General features: G+C 51.8%; 1 protein-coding gene across 1 annotated transcript; it reads left to right on the top strand.

Annotated features, from left to right (window-relative positions):
- Positions 1-2,922: 2,922 nt before the first annotated feature.
- PTCH2 (patched 2) lies at positions 2,923-18,108 on the top strand. Its single transcript, XM_039238667.1, has 22 exons — positions 2,923-2,994; positions 3,439-3,631; positions 9,560-9,749; positions 9,856-9,925; positions 10,116-10,207; positions 10,834-11,029; positions 11,623-11,744; positions 11,893-12,040; positions 12,120-12,251; positions 12,342-12,497; positions 12,582-12,674; positions 13,014-13,139; positions 13,243-13,361; positions 13,484-13,832; positions 13,970-14,282; positions 14,374-14,516; positions 14,602-14,782; positions 14,913-15,193; positions 15,304-15,441; positions 16,662-16,804; positions 16,888-16,987; positions 17,401-18,108. Exons 1-22 carry the CDS (start codon positions 2,923-2,925, stop codon positions 17,665-17,667), a joined length of 3,624 nt encoding a protein of 1,207 aa, XP_039094598.1. The 3' UTR covers positions 17,668-18,108.
- Positions 18,109-20,489: the final 2,381 nt, after the last annotated feature.

The raw sequence follows: 20,489 nt of genomic DNA, 5'->3' as shown, positions 1-20,489 counted from the left end.
CCACATGGACCCCACACTGCTTGTCAGCCACATATATTATTTAATCCTTTTTTAAATATATTATTTAATCTTTATGTCAATGTCAGAGATTATGTGACTTGCCCAAGATCTCATAAACAATAAATGATAGATCCAGACTTCGATCCATGTCTTCTCCTTTTCTATTTGGTCATCTTCCCACCTCTCCCATCCATTCCCTCTACCTTAAATCTCCCTGAGTATTCCAGCTCACAGTGGTTTTTCCTGTGGTCTCTGTGCTCCTCCTTAGACTATGAACTTCTAAAAAGCAGGTAACCTGCAACCCAAGAGCTTAGCAAAGGGGTGGACTCATAATAGACCTTAAAGGATATTTACTCCTTGATGATAATGAGTGTAAGTAGATGACTTTTCTCTTTTGTTATTCTTTGGAGAATCTGGCTTGAATCCAAAGCACACTTCCAGGCCCAGTGTAAGTGACACTGAACCAGGCTGTTCCAAAGTGAAGCAGGCTGCTTATAGAGGAAAAAAAGAGGAGTTTCTACTTCCCTTCTTGTTCCCTGGGGTCTGTGGCTTTAGCTTGCCCTGGTTGAGCTCAACTGCACTCAGAAAATCACTTTGTTGGGGAAAAGAAAGGCCATCTTGGAGCTTGGAGCAGCCAGGGGGCACTAGGCTCTGGGTTGGAATGGTTGGAACTGCAGACTAGTTTCTCCCACATTGGTCTTTGGAGTTTGGCAAGAAATTTTCCCAGCAGGCAAGCCTTGCCCTTGAAGCATCCACAGACATGCTGGACTTCACCACAGTTGTTAGCAATGGTGGGCCTGCGGTAGAAGCAGAGTCCTAAGGCCCGGGCAATTACAAATCTTTCTCCATGGACTTTATGTCTTGCAGAGTCTTGTAAGAAAGAAGGAAGTCTCAAGAGTTCCTTACAGCGAAGCCTTTCTGCTTGAGTACCCAGCCATACTCAGCTGTAGCCCCAAGAGCAATCCAGGGGGCCATATAGCCTAGTTTAGAGGCTATTTCTGTATCCAGAGAATTGCTGAGGATACATTTTCTTGGATCCTCCAATTCCACCATCTTCCCATATAGTTTCTTTATCCACAAGAAGATAACAGGGAAGAAGAAAGTGCTGTGCACATACACTGCTTTTAATGTGTGGTTACTACTTGGCCAACAGCATCATGCATATATTAATTCCTCCACTGGCATTTTGCTGGATGAATGGGCCAATAGATGTGGCAAACCTGTCAGGTGGTTCATCCCCTCAGCCTAAAGTTTCCCTTTCACCAGGACTGAGGCTCTGGAAATAATGTTAATTGACACGTTTTCAAAAAGCATTTTGGCAATGTGTAGCAAGAGCCATAAAAATGTTCATATTTTTGACCCAACACCCTCACTTCTGGGAATCTGTCCTAAGGACATTCTCCAAATAACTGATACAAAGTCTATGTAGTAACATGAAATGTTAATGATGTAATGATAAACAAGTCTGGAATAATTGACCAAGAAATTGGCCAGAGATAGTAGTAGTTATGTTAGAGTAATGAGTTTATTGGAGATTATTTTTCTCTTTCCCAAACCGTACATGTTGGAATACTGTTACCCTCCTCTGCCACTCAGGGTTAATCATGCAGAAACCTGGCAGAAACAGTACGAAAGTTTAATAAAGAAACTATTAATTTTTTTAATGTTAATTTATTTATTTTGAGAGAGAGAGAGAGAGAAAGAAAGAGAGAGAGAGAGCATGAGTGGAGTAGGGGCAGAAATAGAGGAAGGCACAGAATCTGAAGCAGGATCCAGGCTCCCAGCTGCCTCAAACCCATAAACCGCGAGATCATGACCTAAGCGGTAGTCGGACTCCTATCCAACTGAGCCACCCAGGCACCCCTAAAGGAACTATTCTGTTTCCAGTCCTTTCCACCCTGGTTTCTGCAACTCTCCATGACTCACTCAACAACTGAGCACCTACTTATTGTCTAGTTATAAAGAGCACAATGAAAGAAGCAACTATGTCAGGAAGGAAGCGTGAATCAAGGAAGGCTCCAAAGAGGGGTGACTGATTTATGTTCAGTTTTGAAAGTTGTCTGCCAAGACAACAGGGCCACAACATGTACAAAGGCAGAAATGCCCGGAATAGCACGATGTCTTTAGGAAATTACATGTAACTAACTCTGTAGGGCTGGAAGGAACATTGGGTGGGTGTGAAGGAACTATGAGAGAGACTTCAGTTAGATCATGCAGGGCTCCACTCTCCAAATGGGCTTTGTGTTTTGGAGCTATCATCAGATTTGAATTTTAGAGATAACTCTGGCTTCAGTGGAGACGGGATTGAAAGGGGCATGTGTGGAGGCAGAAAAGAGCTAAAAGAAGGTCTTGGCTGGGTCGGTCAGCGATACCCTGTCTCAGCATTGGCGTCTCCTAGCTCATACTTGGCCAGCGCCGTGCCTCCTCGGGATCTCCCTCCCTGCTCCTCCCCGAGGGCCCCGCGGGCGGCCAGGGAAGCAAGGCGTGGGGTGGCCCTGCCTGGGTGGTCTCCTGCCCCGCCCCCACCCGCGGCGCCGTTGCCTAGCAGCGGATCCGGCCGCGCGGCTCCGAGCAATTTGCGGACCCCTCAGCCAATGGGAGGGCGTCGTCCCGGCTCGCTCCCTTTTTCTGGGGCTAAGGACGCCTCCTCTTCACTGCGTTCTCCACCTCTAGCCTAGCGGGTTGACGCGGGCGGGTAGCTCTGCCTGCGCGCGGGACTTATTCCGGCACCCACACCGCCCTGCGCTCATCCCCCTCGCAGCCGCCGCTGCTCACCAGCATCCCACCCCTCACCCACGCCGCGCCTAAGCGGCCCCACTGAGTCCCGACGCCTGGCCCCGCAGGACAGGGGTACCAGACCAGCCTATGGAGAATCCCAGATAACGCGAGTTGGGGGCGCCCACGCCCCCTATCCCCGCCAGCATGGCTGGGCCGCCGCCACTCCAGGAGCTGCCCCCTGTCTATACACCCCCAGCTCGAGCCGCATCACCTCAGGTGAGTGGAGGGGAAACTGGAGTTAGAAAGATTGGGACCAGGTCTAGAGACCCCAGGTCTGTCACTCAGCAAAATGTGGTATCTCTCAAGTGCAGGGTGTTACTGCCCACCCCTTAAGGGTGTGTGTGTGTTTCTGTGTCTCCTCAACATCTGGCCGGTGAGAGTGTGTCTGGGTTTCACCTCTGTCCACCTGAGAACAGATGTATGTGTATGTATTCTACTCTGAGAAAACGAGTCTGGGCCTTGGGTATGTACTGGGTGGGTGGCAGGGAATAGAGTTAAATCTTTTCCAAGTTTGGGCTTGTGTCTGTGTAGGTACTACCTGTCCTGTATCCAGAAACCAAGAAGCTAGGGCTTGGGCAGAGGGTATACATAAGGAGAAGAGGGAAGGATTTCATGCATTGTTGCAGTAATGCCTGGCTGACCCTTCTCTTTCCATCCCAGATCCTAGCTGGGAGCCTAAAGGCTCCACTCTGGCTTCGTGCTTACTTCCAGGGCCTGCTCTTCTCTCTGGGCTGCGGGATCCAGAGACACTGTGGCAAAGTGCTCTTCCTGGGCCTGCTGGCCTTTGGAGCCCTGGCACTGGGTCTCCGTGTGGCCATCATTGAGACAGACCTAGAACAGCTCTGGGTGGAAGGTGAGTTGTGGACACTAGTCATAGCTGATTGTATGTGGTGAGCCCAAGACAAGAAGAGGGTGAGGAGCTGGCTACTGCGTCCTAGTGGGCTTGGCTCTGGATCTGGAGGGGGTACCTGACTGCCAAAGCCTGGGCATCTGGGAGCAGTGCTCCATCCCACACCTGTAAATGGACACCTGCAGATGGTGGAGTCCTGTGAACAGGTATATAGAATAGTTATCTGTGAGTATGCGTGTGTTTATTTAGCAATTATTGCCAACTTTTTATGTGTATTTTTTACGGCATGGCAGGGTTTGTAAAGGCAACCAAAATAAGGCCCATCTTTCAGTAGCAAGTAAAGTAAAATACGTGCTGGGATACAATATACTATAGGGCAGAATATGATTACGTTGAGTAAGAGAAGGCAAGGAGAGATCACACCTGACCAGGAGAATCTGGAAAATTAGAACTGGGCCGGGGAAACTGAATAAATCATCTGGCAAGCCTCCACGGAGAGGTCCCATGCATCTTGGCCCCCTGCAGTTAGTGGGGAAAAGCGCCACAGGGTCTGCACTTTGAAGCAACAGTGAAGTCAGATGTAACCAAATCCTCACTTCCTTTTTTTTTTTAATTATTTATTATTGAGACAGAGAGAAAGAGCATGAGTAGGGGAGGCGCAGAGAGAGAGGGAGACACAGAATCCAAAGCAGGCTCTAGGCTCTGAGCTGCCAGCACAGAGCCTGACGCGGGGCTCGAACCCACGAACTGGGAGATCGTGACCTGAGCTGGAGTCGGGTGCTTAACCAACTGAGCCACCCAGGCGCCCCCAAATCCTCACTTCATAATGGAAGCATTAGATAAAGATGGTTTTGTATTAATAATTTTGGCATAACTCTCCGTTCCTGAGGCCTGGTTTCATATGTTAGCCCTTCAATAGAGTCAAACTCTTCTCTGGGAAATTTGCATTTGTGGGCTCCCCCAAACCTCTCCCAGCCCTGGCCCACACCCAAAGGCAGGGCCAGGTTAGAGTCTCACACCCTTGAGTTGTTTCAAACTCTGGCAAGCCCTAGGATGCAGAGCAGATGTTTCTTGGAGCCTGCCTGCCTGCCTGCCTGTTGGGCTCCCACACCCCATCCCCACCCTGCCCCAGCCCTCTGCAGGCTCACACATACATATACACTCCAGGCCAGCCCTGGGGTCCAGAGCAGATGTTTCTCTGTGCCTGCCTGCCTGCCCCCAGCCCCAGGACGCACATGTGCATTCACACACATACACATACCCCCACCCACACCACTGCTGCCTGGGTGGTCCCAAATGACTGTTGGATTTCCTGCTACAATAAAAGCTGTCTCCCCCCTCTTCCTCCTTCTCCATTTCCCAGATCTTTCCCGTCTAAATACTGCTTCAACCTCCATGTTCCTTATCCTCTCTCCTATTACTCCAGCACAGGACAGGCTAGATCCCACCAGATTTTGTCTGCTGTTTGTGGAGGGGAGATATAACAGGGTGGTAGCCAATTCCTAGAGCTTTTTCCTTTATTTCAGTATCCTGCTGTGTCCTGTATCATCTAGAGCTGGGGGTGAGGTCAAAGCAATGATCCTGACCTGATCTTTTCTCTGTACATGTATAGTTGAGGCTTCTCCCAGCAATGCCCTAGGCAATGAGGAGCTGATCAAGGTGAGGAATGAAGAGTATTTCTCTATTCCTTTCCTGTTTTGCTAATACAAGAAGCAAAGAAAAAGGCAGAACACTGGCTATCAGAGTTCTGGACCAGAGTTCAGGGTCCCTTACAGCTCTGCCATAGTGAGAGACTTGTCCTTACTGATCAATTTTTTTTTTAACATTTTTATTTATTTCTAGGAGAGAGAGAGACAGTGTGAGCAGGGGAGGGTCAGAGAGAGAGGGAGTCACAGACTGAAACAGGCTCCAGGCTCTGAGCTGGCAGTCAGCACAGAGCCCGACGCGGGGCTCGAACCCACAAACCGTGAGATCATGACCTAAGCGAAAGTCGGACGCTTAACCGACTAAGCCACCCAGGCGCCCCTGATCAATTTTAAAGCTAAAAGGCCCAGAGATAGATTGATCTCTAAAATAAAAAGACACAACACATAGCCCAACCAGTACTTACAGGACAATGAGAGAGATGGTTTGAAATTGGAGCTGTCCCTGAAAACAAGGAATATGTAGCCATTCTATCTAGAAGGCAGGGTGCAACATATCAATTGGTGGAACCACTATCCACTCAAAGACCCACGGCTGACACCTTGGGAGTCAGCCTCAGTTCTTCTTGCTTACCTAACTGGTTAGTAAATCAGCAAAATTCTTCTTTCTTAACCTTTCTCATAAAAGACTCCTCCATTCCACCCATGTGCCTTTGCTCTAGATGAGGCTTTTCTCAGTCTCTAGTAGTACACTCCTGATTGTATCATTTGATATGCTGTTATCCACATGAAAGAGAAAAAAAGGAAAGGAGGGTCGGAGAAAGGAAGGAAGAAGACTGATTTATTATCCCTGTTACAAGAAATCTGGTCGTACACAGTAGAGAAGTTCCAGGATGGTTAATTCAGCAACCTAAGGCATCAGTAAGGACACAGATTCTTCCAATCTTTCTCCTCTGCCTTCTTCAGCATGTTGGGCTCTTGTCCTCAGGCTTACCACCTCCTTGACCCAAATGGCTATTGCAGTGGCAGAAAAGGGACGTCATCCCATCCTGTGTGGGGAAAATTTTGGAAGTGGGGAAATTTTACTAGAAGCCCCCCAGCTGACTTCCCATTTGGTCACTTTGGCAAGAACTGTGTAGCATCATATGCCTAAACCCTTCACTTGGCCAAGGCAATGGAATTACTGTGATTAACTAATCAAATTCCACCCCGAGGCTGGGGAGGGATCCAGCTGCCCTGAATCATTGGGCCTTTCAGAGGATGGCCAACAAAATCAGTCTGTTAGAGAAGTCACCAATCTTCTGCAAGCCTCACCTTCAACTCTGCCTCCACACTGCCCTCCTGTGGTGTATCTAAATCTGGCCAAGTCCATCCCCTGCTTAGAGCCCTTCTACCACTTTCTATTAGGTTCTGGGGAGATTCCAGAATCGAGTTCCTTACCACACATTCTAGACCCTCTGCAACTCTTGATTTCTTCTATAGCATTGTCTCTCCCTCATTCAGCAATGCTGAATCTTTGACAGTTCCCGACACGTAACTTGGCCCAGAACGCCTTTTCCTGACCTTCTTCCCCTGGCCAATTCCTATTCATTCACAGTTCAGCTCCAGAACATACTGTTAGGTGATTTAAAAAAAAAAAAAGTCAGGTCATCTCACTTCTCTGCTCAAAAGCTACCATGGCTCCCAGTTAACTCAAAGAAAGCCTATGTTGCTGCAGTAGCTTACAGGCCCTTGCGTGGAGAATTTCTGGACTCAGGATTATGAACATTTCTCAGGGTCTGATACATATTACAATATTGCTTTCCCCCAAATATCATACCAAATTACCCTCTGGTGGTAGATAAGAGTCCACTCCTGTAAGCCAGCGATGAGTGCTATCAATCTTATTTTTTCTAATTTTATAGACAGTAATTTATTGCCATTTTAATTCACACTTATAGTATTACATATAAGGTGGGTTTTTTTTTCCATGCTGGCCAACCAGTTATATTCTCCCTTATGTAAATGCACAAAAACATTTAACAGACTGTTAATATCTACTTCCCCATTCCTCCTTCCCCACTCAATCTTTTTTACTCCAGTTCTTTCTTGTTTTTCTGTCCCACAATCTCTCTCCCAGCAACTAACAATTCCTTATCTGTACCTACTAGGTGCTGGGCAGTTTCCTAAGTACTTTGCCTGCATTGATTCTAATTCTACCAAAGTAGGCATTGTCCCCATTTGACAGATGAGGAAATTGGGGGTCAGAGAGACTAAGTAATTTGCCCCAAGTGCAGACTAGGAGTCAGAGCCAAGGCTCAAAGCCAGGTCTGTACAGAGCTTCCAGGCTCTTCCTTCTACCTGCTGTCTCTTCGTGCCTGCACAATACATCCCAGTTCATCTGTTTTCATGTCTATCATCATCATCGTTGTCAGCAGTTTACCTTTTTCTTTTCCTCAATTTTCTGAGAATTCCTTATTTTCTTTGATGTTGCGCTTTACATTGCCAGTGTTTCTCTTGCTTGCTTGCTTGCTTTTTTTTTTTTTTTTTTTCAGTTTACTTATTTACTTTGAGAGAGAGCAAGCAAGCAGGGGAGGGGCAGAGAGAGAGGGAGAGAAAGAGAATCCCAAGCAGGCTCCACACCGTCAGCACAGAGCCTGACAGAGAGCTCAGACTCACAAACCATGAGATCATGACCTGGAGACGAAACCAAAGTTGGACTGACTGAGCAACCCAGGCACCCCTCTCTTGCTTTCCTGATAGCTCTCTGAGTTCCTTTCTTCGCCTGTGCCTCCCTCCCCTCAGCAAATTCACTTACTATGAAGAACTTATTTCTGTCCCCTCCTGTCCCTCCTTGTAGCAGCTCTGGCCTAAGCCTGGTGAAATAAACACTGCAGTACAGTACAGGCCTGGGGAAGAAGGAGAGTCAGAAAAGGAAGCAAAATATGGGGAAGCAGGCAGCATGGCTGTGGGAGACTATTCATGAGAGAGGGCCAGGAATGTGATTTGAGCAGAGAAATGTGAGCAGATGAGCAAATCTGTGTTGGGGGGTTATCATGAGTAAGGAGATTATATGGGTTTGCTGACAGGGCAGAGCCTGCTTAGGACTCTTTCTCTCCCTCTGCACCCCGCCTCCCACCCTGCCCCAGTCCACACATGCGAGTACATGGGCTCTCTCGTTCTCTTGCTCTCTCTAAAATAACAGAAAAAAGAGAGAGAAAGAGATTGGGGGGCATGATAATCACAGGTGGGGCCGGAGTCTCAAAGAAGATATACATGTGGGCCCCGGGGAGGCAGTGATAAACAGAAACAGGCCCCGGACAGGTGGAAGCAGAACTGGGCCTAAGCCCAGACCAAGTCCATAAAGCCTCAGGGGTGGTTTGACACTTGCCCTCACTCTCCTCCAAACCACAGGCACGCCATATCTCCTCGGAGCACCCCTCCCCTGCCAGGCCCCAGTTACAAAGCATGACTCTGTGGCCAGTACAATGCTGGACTTGAGGGGTGCCGAGATCAAGGAGACTGAGGCAGGCCTGGTGCTGGGCCTCCCTGTTGCCTGGACAGTGAGACTGGTGAAAGGGAGCTGGAACCTTTTCTTCCCCTTGGTCCACTTTGCTGTCACCTCTGCCGGGGTACATAAGCTGATTCCAGGTACTTCTTGCACGAGTGGCAGCAGTATGTTAACAGCATCACACTGAAAGACTATCTGATCCTCTCTCTCTCACCTGTGCTCCCACAGGGCTCATTATTACCAGGTACTCCCACCCCACCCTCTTGGCAGAACAATTTGCAAAAAGACGTATGGCTATAAAGCACTGCCCGGGACAACCTGAACTAAGAACCAGCCCTAGAGCTAGACCTCTCCCTTTAGAAGGCCCTCCCAATGGCAGCCTCTCTATTGGTCACTTTTGTCCCTCCTTGTCTTCCTCACCAGAGCAGAGAGGGACTGAGTGAGGGCTCCTTTACCAGGATACCACCAAAACCCCAGCCCCAACCCAACTCATACCGACCTCCGGTTCTGAAGTTTTTTGCTCCAAACCTAGCCAACCTGATTCATACTTAAAACTTAGACACACAAGAATATAGAGCCATACAGCCGAGGTCTCTCACTTCCTGCAAAGCTCCACATTCCAACCAGAGGGCCAGGAGCCTGCGGAGTCAGCATGGCCATCATGGGAAAAGTAGGGGCTCCTTTCAGAGCACTTCTCCCATTTGTCCTGGGAGGCCTCAGCAGGCTAGGGTCCCACATTTCCCAGAGCTCCAATCCACTAAGGCTCTTTTCCCCCAGCTTTCTCTCTCTGTCTGGCAGTGGGCAGCCGGGTGAGCCAGGAGTTGCATTACACCAAGGAGAAGCTGGGGGAGGAGGCTGCATACACTTCCCAGATGTTGATACAGACCCCACACCAGGAGGGGGAGAACATCCTCACGCCTGAGGCACTGGGCCTCCACCTCCAGGCAGCCCTCGCCGCCAGTAAAGTGCAAGTATCACTCTATGGAAAGTGAGTCTGGCTGAGTCCCTGAGCAGCTGGGAGTGAGGCACGCTGTGGCAAGGCTGGCATGGGAATCTCCCTCTTCTGCTGACCTCTTGTGCCCTGGCTATTCCAGGTCCTGGGATTTGAACAAAATCTGCTACAAGTCAGGAATTCCCCTAATTGAAAATGGAATGATTGAGCGGGTGAGTACCCTGAGCTATTCTTTGAGATGGGGTCAAGGTGGAACCTTTTCTGCAACAGGGGAGGGTTCTCGGAGATGGGGAGGCTAAAAGTCAGGAGGGGAGGGGAGGGGGTTGCAGAGGGCATTCTACAGAGATCATGGAGAAAGGAGCCTAGGGACAGGACTGATGTGGCCCGGGATGTCCCTGGCAGATGATTGAGAAGCTGTTTCCGTGCGTGATCCTCACCCCCCTCGACTGCTTCTGGGAGGGAGCCAAACTCCAAGGGGGCTCTGCCTACTTGCCGTGAGTGCCACCACAGCTGCTCCCAGGCCCTGCTTCCTAGGCCGGGACGTTCCCAGCAGAAGAGAGGGTGGGAATAAAGATGATAATCAAAACCTTACTAAGGGCCTAAACTACCTGTCAGGCCAGGGCCAGACTGCCCCAGGGCTCTCTCCACATCCCCTTTCTCCTCTCCTCAGAAGGAAAGGCAGACTGGTCTTATTTAGACAAAACAGAACAAAGATCTGAACAAAGGAGGAAAAAAAAGATCCCCAGAAAGAGACTTTGCCCGGGAGAGTTAACTAAGTACCAGCTAAGCTGTTGCCAGACAAAAACAAAACCTGTTACAGGCAGGTGTCCATATGGTTATGTATTAGAACCAAAGATAGATGCTTGGGAAGGGACTCAGTGGGGCTTTTTCTTGGTCTTGTTCATGTATTAAGTACTATCTGTCCTCCATCTCACTGCAGCAACCTGGTAGGCTCATGTAGCCTGGGAGCTCTGGGAGGCTCAGCCTTGCGCACCCTTCATATGGAGGGACAAATGAGCAGCTAGGAGGAGGGTAGGGTACAGCAGGGGTTTCCCTAGCAGCATTTTGGAGGGAGGGAATTGATCCTTTATCCTCAACCAACCACGAGCTCTTCCCTCAGTGGCCGTCCTGACATCCAGTGGACCAACCTGGATCCAGAGCAGCTGCTCAAGGAGCTGGGCCCTTTTGCCTCCCTTGAGGGCTTCAGGGAGCTGCTAGACAAGGCACAGGTGGGCCAGGCCTATGTGGGGCGGCCCTGTCTGCACCCGGATGACCTCCACTGCCCACCTACTGCCCCTAACCATCACAGCAAGCAGGTGAGTTCCAGCCAGGTTTGTCAGGGAAAGGCTATTTTCCTTCCCTTTCCCTTCCTCGTATGTTCTGAGAGAGAACAGATTGTGCTCTGTGCTCTGTCTCCCGTTTCCTGGACATTGTTGCCCTGCCCTCACTGTGCTAGATACCTAGATACCCTTCCCGGTGAATTCTCCTAAGGAACCCTCAAGTGGTATATGAATCCCTTTGTCCTTTTCTAAGCCCAGGAAACCTGGACTTCATCAAAATAGATTTGTACAGAGAAACTGAGGACAAATTAGCTAAGCACAAGTATCATACCTAGTTTCCTGAGTATTTCTGTGGGCCTGTGAGTGTGAACCTTTTTTCCAAAACCCACCAAAGTTATTCTAGCTCTTCCCAGAAGCCTATTTCCAGGCCTCTGCTCCCTCTTGTGGCCTCCTTCCTGCAGGACAATAGCTGTTCACTTTCAGAGTAGATAAGAGGCTCAGAATACTTATCTACACTCCAGGTTACAGACCCCATGGCAGGCATGGTTCTTGGTGGTACCAGCCCAGGGACCCACGGTTACCCACAGCCAGGGCCTTGAGTAATAAACTTCCCTCTTGTCTCCCTCCAGGCTCCCAATGTGGCTCAGGAGTTGAGTGGTGGCTGTCACGGCTTCTCCCACAAGTTCATGCACTGGCAGGAGGAACTGCTGCTGGGAGGCATGGCCAGAGACTCCCAAGGACACCTGCTAAGGTAGGGCCTCCCTGGGGGCTGGTAAAGGGGCCCCAGGCATGGGAATCCACACTCTGATTCTAGGCAGCTCCAGCAAAATCCCCTATACAGCCCCTGCTGGGTGTTCAGTCCAGCTCTGCTCCCCCAACTCCCCTCTACCCCTCACCAGGGCAGAGGCCCTGCAGAGCACCTTCCTGCTGATGAGTCCCCGCCAGCTGTATGAGCACTTCCGAGGCGACTACCAGACGCATGACATCGGCTGGAGCGAGGAGCAGGCAGGCACAGTGCTGCGGGCCTGGCAGCGGCGCTTTGTGCAGGTCAGTGTGCAGAAGGGCAAAGGCCGTGCCCTGAGGCCGCTCCCTCCTCCCGCCCCTCAGCTCCACCCTGTCTCTGCAGCTGGCCCAGGAGGCCCTGCCTCAGAATTCGTCCCAGCAGATCCACGCCTTCTCCTCCACCACCCTGGATGACATCCTGCACGCTTTCTCTGAAGTCAGTGCTGCCCGTGTGGTGGGAGGCTATCTGCTCATGGTGGGTCCTGCTCCCCGCACCTTACCCCAGCCTCCACCCAGTGCTCAGCCAGGGAGCCGCTGCCCAAGACGGTGCCCTCTTTCCCCACAGCTAGCCTATGCCTGTGTGACGATGCTGCGCTGGGACTGTGCGCAGTCCCAGGGTGCTGTGGGCCTTGCGGGGGTGCTGCTAGTAGCCTTGGCAGTGGCCGCGGGCCTTGGGCTCTGCGCCCTGCTTGGCATCGCCTTCAACGCTGCCACTACCCAGGTACACCAGAACTACAGGGCACGCTTGGGGAACATAGTCCAGGCGCAGCAGTTCCTCCAGCTGCCCACCCCTCTGCCCCTCCAGGTGCTGCCCTTCTTGGCACTGGGCATCGGTGTGGATGACATATTCCTGCTGGCACATGCCTTCACAGAGGCTCCACCTGGCACCCCTCTCCAGGTGAGGCCTCGTTCTCTAGCCTGGGCTCATGTGAAGCTATTTAGCGTAGAGTTAAAAGCCTCTTGGCTTAGGTGACCTTTAGGGCTGGTCATTAACCTGTCTATGCCTCTGTTTCCTCATCTGTAAACAGGGATAACAATAGTGCTTGTGCCATGAGGGTTGTTGTGAGGATCGGTGATAACTCAAGCTGAGTGCTTAGAACAGTGTGCATGACACGTGTACGGTACTCAGTACCTGTTTGCTGCTGTGTGGTTATTGTCCCTCCTCTGCCATCCCAAGCTCCCAAGCTTCCCCTTTGCTCTATCTTGAAGACCCATGGCTCCTCCCCTGTCCTGGCAGGAGCGCACAGGCGAGTGTCTGCGGCGCACAGGTACCAGCGTCGCACTCACATCCATCAACCACATGGTTGCCTTCTTCATGGCTGCCCTAGTTCCCATCCCTGCACTGCGGGCCTTCTCCTTACAGGTGAGGCCTCAGGAACAGGGCCCAGGCTCAGGGTGAGCATGAAGAGGGGGTGGGGGGAGGCATGCTTCATCCAGCCTTTGTGTCCCTCTTGTCCATCCCCCAGGCAGCCATAGTGGTTGGCTGCAACTTTGCAGCCGTGATGCTTGTCTTCCCAGCGGTCCTCAGCCTGGACCTGCATCGGCGCCACTGCCAGCGCCTTGACGTGCTCTGCTGCTTCTCTAGGTACCGTCCCTGCATCCCCACCCCCACCCCACCAGGCCTTACCTCCTCGGGGCCCCATCACCTCCTGTCCCCTCACCAACATTTCCACAGATTTGCCATCCCCCACTCTCTGCCTCTTCCAGCCCCTGCTCTGCCCGCGTGATTCAGATTCTGCCCCAGGAACTAGGGGATAGGACAGTACCAGTGGGCATTGCCCACCTGACTGCCACAGTTCAAGCCTTTGCCCACTGTGAGGCCAGCAGCCAGCATGTCGTCACCATCCTGCCTCCCCGGGCCCACTTGGTGCCTCCACCTTCTGACCCACTGGGCTCTGAGCTCTTCAGCCCAGGAGGGTCCACACGGGACCTTCTAGGCCAAGAGGAAGGGACAAGGCAAAAGGCGACCTGCAATTCCCTGCCCTGTGTCCGCTGGAATCTTGCTCATTTCGCCCGCTATCATTTTGCACCCTTGCTGCTCCAGTCACACAGCAAGGTAAGACTCTAGGCCTGGAGAAGTTGGGGTGTGCCAGCGCAGAGGCTTAGGTGTCTCTTTGCCCCGAGAAGGGTAGAGGGTCCACCCCACCACCTGAAGGCTGGGGCGCATCCCAGCTTAGTTGCCATTTCCCACAGGCCATGGTGCTGGTGCTCTTTGGGGCTCTTCTGGGCCTGAGCCTCTACGGAGCAACCTTGGTGCAGGATGGGCTGGCCCTGACAGATGTGGTGCCTCGAGGCACCAAGGAGCATGCCTTCCTGAGCGCCCAGCTCAGGTACTTCTCCCTGTACGAGGTGGCCCTGGTGACACAGGGTGGCTTTGACTACGCCCACTCCCAACGCGCCCTCTTTGATCTGCACCAGCGCTTCAGTTCTCTCAAGGCCGTGTTGCCCCCGCCTGCCACCCAGGCGCCCCGCACCTGGCTCCACTATTACCGCAACTGGCTACAGGGTGAGAGGCAAGACAACTGGCAGGGAGGGCTGCTGAGGGCAGAAGCCCCCGGGGCCACAGGCTGACCATACCCTATCTTGTTCTCCCCTAGGAATCCAGGCTGCGTTTGACCAGGACTGGGCTTCTGGGCGCATTACCCACCACTCATGCCGCAATGGCTCTGAGGATGGGGCCCTGGCCTACAAGCTGCTCATCCAGACCGGGGATGCCCAAGAGCCTCTGGATTTCAGCCAGGTTGGAAGGGGGCTGGAAGGGTCAGGAAGCACAGAGGGGCTCTAGGTCCCACGGGCCCAGGCCTTCAGCTCTCTCTGCCCTGCAGTTGACCACGAGGAAGCTGGTAGATAAGGAGGGGCTGATCCCACCTGAGCTCTTCTACGTGGGGCTGACCGTGTGGGTAAGCAGTGACCCACTGGGCCTGGCAGCCTCACAGGCCAACTTCTACCCCCCACCTCCCGAGTGGCTGCACGACAAGTATGACACTACGGGGGAGAACCTTCGCAGTGAGTCTGGGGGGTAGCCCAACAAGAGCCTCAGCCTGGGCCCAGACAGGCCCTACCCTAAGGCCCTGCCCACTCCTCCTCATGCTCACTGGCCACCCCCCCTCTCCCCGCTGCCCCCTACCCTCCACAGTCCCGGCGGCCCAGCCCCTGGAATTTGCCCAGTTCCCCTTCCTACTGCATGGCCTCCAGAAGACTGCAGACTTCGTGGAGGCCATTGAGGGAGCCCGGGAAGCGTGCGCCGAGGCAGGCCGGGCTGGGGTGCGTGCCTACCCCAGTGGTTCCCCCTTCCTCTTCTGGGAGCAGTATCTGGGCCTGCGGCGCTACTTCTTGCTGGCTATCTGCATCCTGCTGGTATGCACTTTCCTCGTCTGTGCCCTGCTGCTGCTCAACCCCTGGACGGCTGGCCTCATAGTGAGTCCTTGCAGGGATGGGGCAAGAGAGACCCATGGCTCCCCAACCCTGCCCCACCCAGCCCACCATCCCTTCTCCCAGGAGCCCTGGGTGAGCCCTGCCTTCCCCAGGTACTGGTCCTGGCGATGATGACTGTGGAGCTCTTTGGCATCATGGGTTTCCTGGGCATCAAACTGAGTGCCATCCCCGTGGTGATCCTTGTGGCCTCTGTAGGCATTGGTGTCGAGTTCACAGTCCATGTGGCTCTGGTGAGCACAGGCACTGGGGGATGGGTGGGCCAGCTGATTAGGTGTTCAGCAAATATTTGTCAAGCACCTACTATGTGCTAGGTACTATTTAAAGATTGGTTTCAAAGCCCTGTTTGGGTGCAAAAAAAAAAATTGGGGACACAGGGGCGCCTGGCTGGCTCAGTCCATAAAGCATGAGACTCTTGATCTTGGCGATGTGAGTTCGAACCCCATACTGTGTATAGAAAACATACATACATACATATATACACAAACTGACTTACAAGAAGAGTCAGGGACATAATAGCAATACAGACAGCATTTATCTTCAAGGAGCTTATATTGTAGAGGGTAGAGATAAGCAATAAACATGTAAACAAGTAAATAAGCAGGCATTTCAGCAGAAGATGGGACAAAGGCCTGGCCAAAATGGGGACTGAATGGAAGGTGAGAAAATAGGAACCAACAATTCTTCTGGATGGCTTTACTGTGAAGGGATTGGAGAAATGGGAGATGGTAGCTGGATGGCAATGTGGGCAAAGGAAGGATTCTTCCAAGACATAGATGGTAGAAGTGAGGCAGGCCCAGCCTCTCCCAAAGCTCTGGCAGAGGAAGAATGGGAGCAGAGGTGGGGGCCACAGACCAGCTATGGTTAGATCCCACAAACAGCTCCCTTCTTTTTTCTACCATAATAGCCCTGTTATTATTCCAACTGTAGGAACAATATATAAGAACCTTGAAGGAGGGAAAAGTCAGCACACAGAGAAGTAAAAGAATTAGAAATCCTCTGAAGTTCCATCCAAACAAGTAACTGTAACCATTTGGTGTCCATCCTTCTGGACCCTGGATCAAAAAACTTTCTGTAAAAAGCGAGATAGGAAATATTTTAGGCATGGCAAGGCACTGAATCTCTGTAGCAGTTCTGCAGGGGTAGCACTAAAGCAGCCACAGAAATATGTAAATGAGTGGGTGTAACTGTGTTTCAACTAAACTTTATTTACAAAAACAGGTGACAGGCTTTGTTTGCCAACTATTTTAGACATCTCTGTGTCTCACCAGACAGATCTATACAGTGTTACCTAAACAGACTCATGCAAAAATAAATAAATAGACTCATGCATACTTCCTGGACAGTTTCCAGGAGCTCAGTTTACCTGACCTGTGAGCCCTAAGGACAGATGAGAAGTTGGGGGCATGGCTGGCCAAGGAGCACCTACAGGGCCTCTTTTTTTTCCCCCCAGGGCTTCCTGACCACCCAGGGTAGCCGGAACTTGCGGGCTGCCTGTGCCCTAGAACACACATTTGCTCCTGTGACCGATGGGGCCGTCTCCACATTGCTGGGTCTGCTTATGCTTGCTGGTTCCAACTTTGACTTCATCATAAGGTAGGGAGGCCTGGGGCAAGGAGGTAGGGTCTGCCTGTGCTGGCCACAGGGGCTACCTAGGCTGACCACTTCCCTCCACACAGGTACTTTTTCGTGGTGCTAACAGTGCTCACACTCCTGGGCCTCCTCCATGGGCTCATGCTGCTGCCTGTGCTGCTGTCCATCCTGGGCCCCCCACCAGAGGTGACCATACCCTCCCCCTGCTTCTAGCCCAGTGGATGGGGTGGGACAGGCCAGGGAAGAGATGGAACCATGACAAAAATCTCCTCATTGGCCAAAAGACACACCTCAACTCACAAGAACCCTTTCCGGGAGGTCATCCCAGGGTGGCAGCCTCTCCCTTTGCCCAAACACCATGTCCCTGCCCCTCAACTTTCCTGGCTTCTTTATGGGACCCACCTCAGCATTTAGCATCCAGAACAACATGCAGAGTTTGTCCCAAGCCTTGACATCTTGTCCCTTGTCAGCTCTTAATATCCTGCTGGAAGCCAACAAGGGCCACAACTTCCCAATAATCACAGTGATGCACCAGTGAGCTGCTGAGGGGACTGACATCCTGGTACCCGTGGGCTCACTGGGACTGGTGTCTCTCCCAGGTGATACAGATATACAAGGAAAGCCCAGAAGTCCTCAGTCCTCCAGCTCCACGGGAAGGAGGACTCAGGTGGGGGTTGTCCCCCAGCCTGCCCCAGAGCTTTGCCAGAGTGACTACCTCCATGACAGTGGCCCTCCACCCACCCCCGCTGCCTGGTGCCTACGTCCACCCAGCCTCTGATGAACCCACTTGGGCCCCTGGTGCCACACAAGCTGTCAGCAGCTCCAGCAACCTCAATTCTAGGGGACCATGTCCAGCCACTGGGTGAAAGAGCGCCTGAAGCATGGAGACCCTGCTTGGGTCACATGAAGTCACTGGGAAGCAGTGGGTGGGTTAGCGAATGCAGGACGGACACCCGGGGAGCCCTGCTGCTGCTGTGTGCCTGCGTTCCTTCTCCTGCCTCAGTCACCACGGACCTCCCTGACGCCCATACAAAGCCAGCACCCTCTGGGCCGGGGGAGCAGCCTGGCACACTTGGTTCTGTGTTGTGCCTTCCTGCGTGGGGGTAGAAGCCAGCACCTCAGGCTGCAGTACAGCCTTTTTCTCCTCGCCCTCCCCTGTGCTACTGGCCCCTCGCAGATCAAGCCTGGGGGATCCTCTAGCACCCTTGGCTGGTCCTGACCGCCCCCCTCCCCCCACTGCTTGGTAACTCCTGAGTAGGCTGCCTATATCTCTGCCCTCCTCCTACCACATAAATTATTTATATGAAGATGTTTATTTTTGTAGTTTGTATAGATTTTAGCTATGCTGAAAGTTTTATTTTTAAAGAGTGAAATATATTCTATATGAACTCATCTCAAATGACTTGGTGCTCTTCTTTCAAACAAACTTGGAAGTCTGCAACTAGAGGTAAAATGGTCTAAGTTCCTGGGGCTACTCTAGTCCTGAAAGGGAAAGGCCCCAGGTTCTAAATCTTCGTCACATTTTGTTGGTCTGTTTATTCACCTGGCAAGTGAAGATGATATTCAGCAAATATATTGTGCTCATATAGTTGGTAACAGGCCCTGGGGTAAGTGTTTAGTATACAAAATGATACAAATGTTTTTGGTGAAACTCTGCTGTGTGGCTTTCAGAGCCATCATAATGCAGCCCTGCACACCTCTCCAGACTCACTGCCCAGCTCACTGTTTCAGCAGCATGGGTGAGGGGGGGCTGGGGGGAGGGGCAGAGCCATGCAACAGGTAGAAGGTAAAATGGAAGCAGAGAAAGTGGTAAACTGAAGCAGAGATGGGAACAGCAAGGTCTGGGGAGACATTTTAGGAGTTTATGTCTAGACCATCCTCCAAGGCAAGAGGCCTCTGCAAGTCAGCAGCCTGGTGGATTAGTGCGGAAACTGTCCAGAAACTGAGATTGTGCTAGCCGCCAGTGAGGTGCTGTAGTGAAGCTGTCTGTTCTGTTCTTGTACAGAGGGCTAGAAGATTCTGGCCACACTTCTGGGCTAGATTACAGCCCCTCACCCTATGAGGTGAGGGAGGTCTTTTATTATCCTTCCTCAACTATTCCAGGGCTCAGTCTCAAGTGATACATATATGCACGCTGGGTTCCATCCCCCCACTTACCAGGAACAACCCCACCTTAAGGTCACTGCCTTCTCACACCCCACCCACCAGGCTAAAGCCCAGAAAATCATGTTCTGACTAAATATGAAATAAATGAATTAAATACATAAACAAACCTACAGCAGTGGAATCAACACAAAAACGCCTAAAAAGACCCTGAGTAGTTGGCTTTGAACCTAAAGTAGGGGGTGCAAGGGATGGAGGCTCAATTTCAAACCAATAGCGTCTGCGTCACTATGGAGGGCTTTGGGGTGGAGCAGGAGAGCATCTAGTGCAAAAAGTGTTGGCCTACTGTGCTGCTTAGCAGCAGAGGGACCCAGGTAAGTTAGTTAAATTCACTGTGCTTCAGTGTTTTCATCTGTGAAATGGGAAGATTAGAGCCTATCTTGCAGGGTGCTATTTTTTTCCCTCAGGATTTTCAATGAAATAATTTATGTAAGCAATGACCTGGTATCTCACAGGTGCTCCCCAGTTTTGTAGTGTATATAGATATTAGCTGTGATGAAGGTTTTTGCTCTGCTTAGGGAATAACCCTGAAACGTCGAAAGGTGGTGTGGCAGCAGCTAAACTGATTCCAGCCGACTGGAGCTCGACCACCCCAAGAATGCTCAATCCAGGGGCACGAATCACCTCCAGTCTCGGAGATAAGTCCCAGGGCTTGCAGGGCAGCCCACCCTGTGTGGCACCTCACACTACTGGGCCCTCTGACTTCAATTCCCTTCCATGGCTCCCCATCATGGACAAGAGAAATCTAAGCCCTTTCCAGGCGCAACTCGCTCTGGCCTCTGCCATCACCCCAGCTCTCTCCCAGACAGCGCCTAGCCAGACTCACACTCTCATTCAGACTCACCACACTCTAGACAGGTTGGATTACTTTCAGTGTGTGCCTTCCATAATTTCAGACACCATTCTCTCTGCCAAGAGCACTTTTCTTCCTTGATGGAACCATCCTTTAATATAAGTTGGATGCCATCTCTTCCAGGAGGGGTAGTGATGTGCCTCCTACGAGGTCCCATGGCCCCTGAGTGTCTTTGCTCCACGCTTCTGCTTCTGTCTCCAGCACTGGTGGGGGGCACCGGATGGGGGAGAGGGGTCCCCGCCGGTAAAACAGTACTTCAGTAACTGGGACCAACAATTCCAGCCCCTTGGTAAAGAGCTCGGCACATGCACCGGAGAGAAGCGCCCTTACCTCTCGGGGGAAACCGGGCACGGGTTCGGGTTCTCGTGAGGACCGCAGAGCTCCTAGAGAGGGATCACACCGGCGCCAGCCCGCCTCCACAGCTGGTGTCTCCCACCAGCCTGGAGACGCCTGTGATTTGCATACCCATGGTGCACCACGAAAAGACGATTTCTCGATGCTGGAGTTCCAGCCCCACCAAGATATCTATGCTATTTAGTGCATACTTCCTGTTAGAAATATATGGTCTACTTAAATTCCAATCAGGGAGCACGAACTCCGCAGACACTGAACAACCATAAGTGTGCTAAGTGTTGTCTTGCTCTAGAGAGTTCCAAGGTAACACAGGAGGGC

Source organism: Hyaena hyaena, unplaced genomic scaffold (genome assembly GCF_003009895.1).
Source record: "Hyaena hyaena isolate Hyena2069 unplaced genomic scaffold, ASM300989v1 scaffold_144, whole genome shotgun sequence".
Classification (NCBI taxonomy): Eukaryota; Metazoa; Chordata; class Mammalia; order Carnivora; family Hyaenidae; genus Hyaena; species Hyaena hyaena.
The sequence above is the reverse complement of the archived record's forward strand: the minus strand, read 5'-3'. Positions and strand labels throughout refer to the sequence as shown.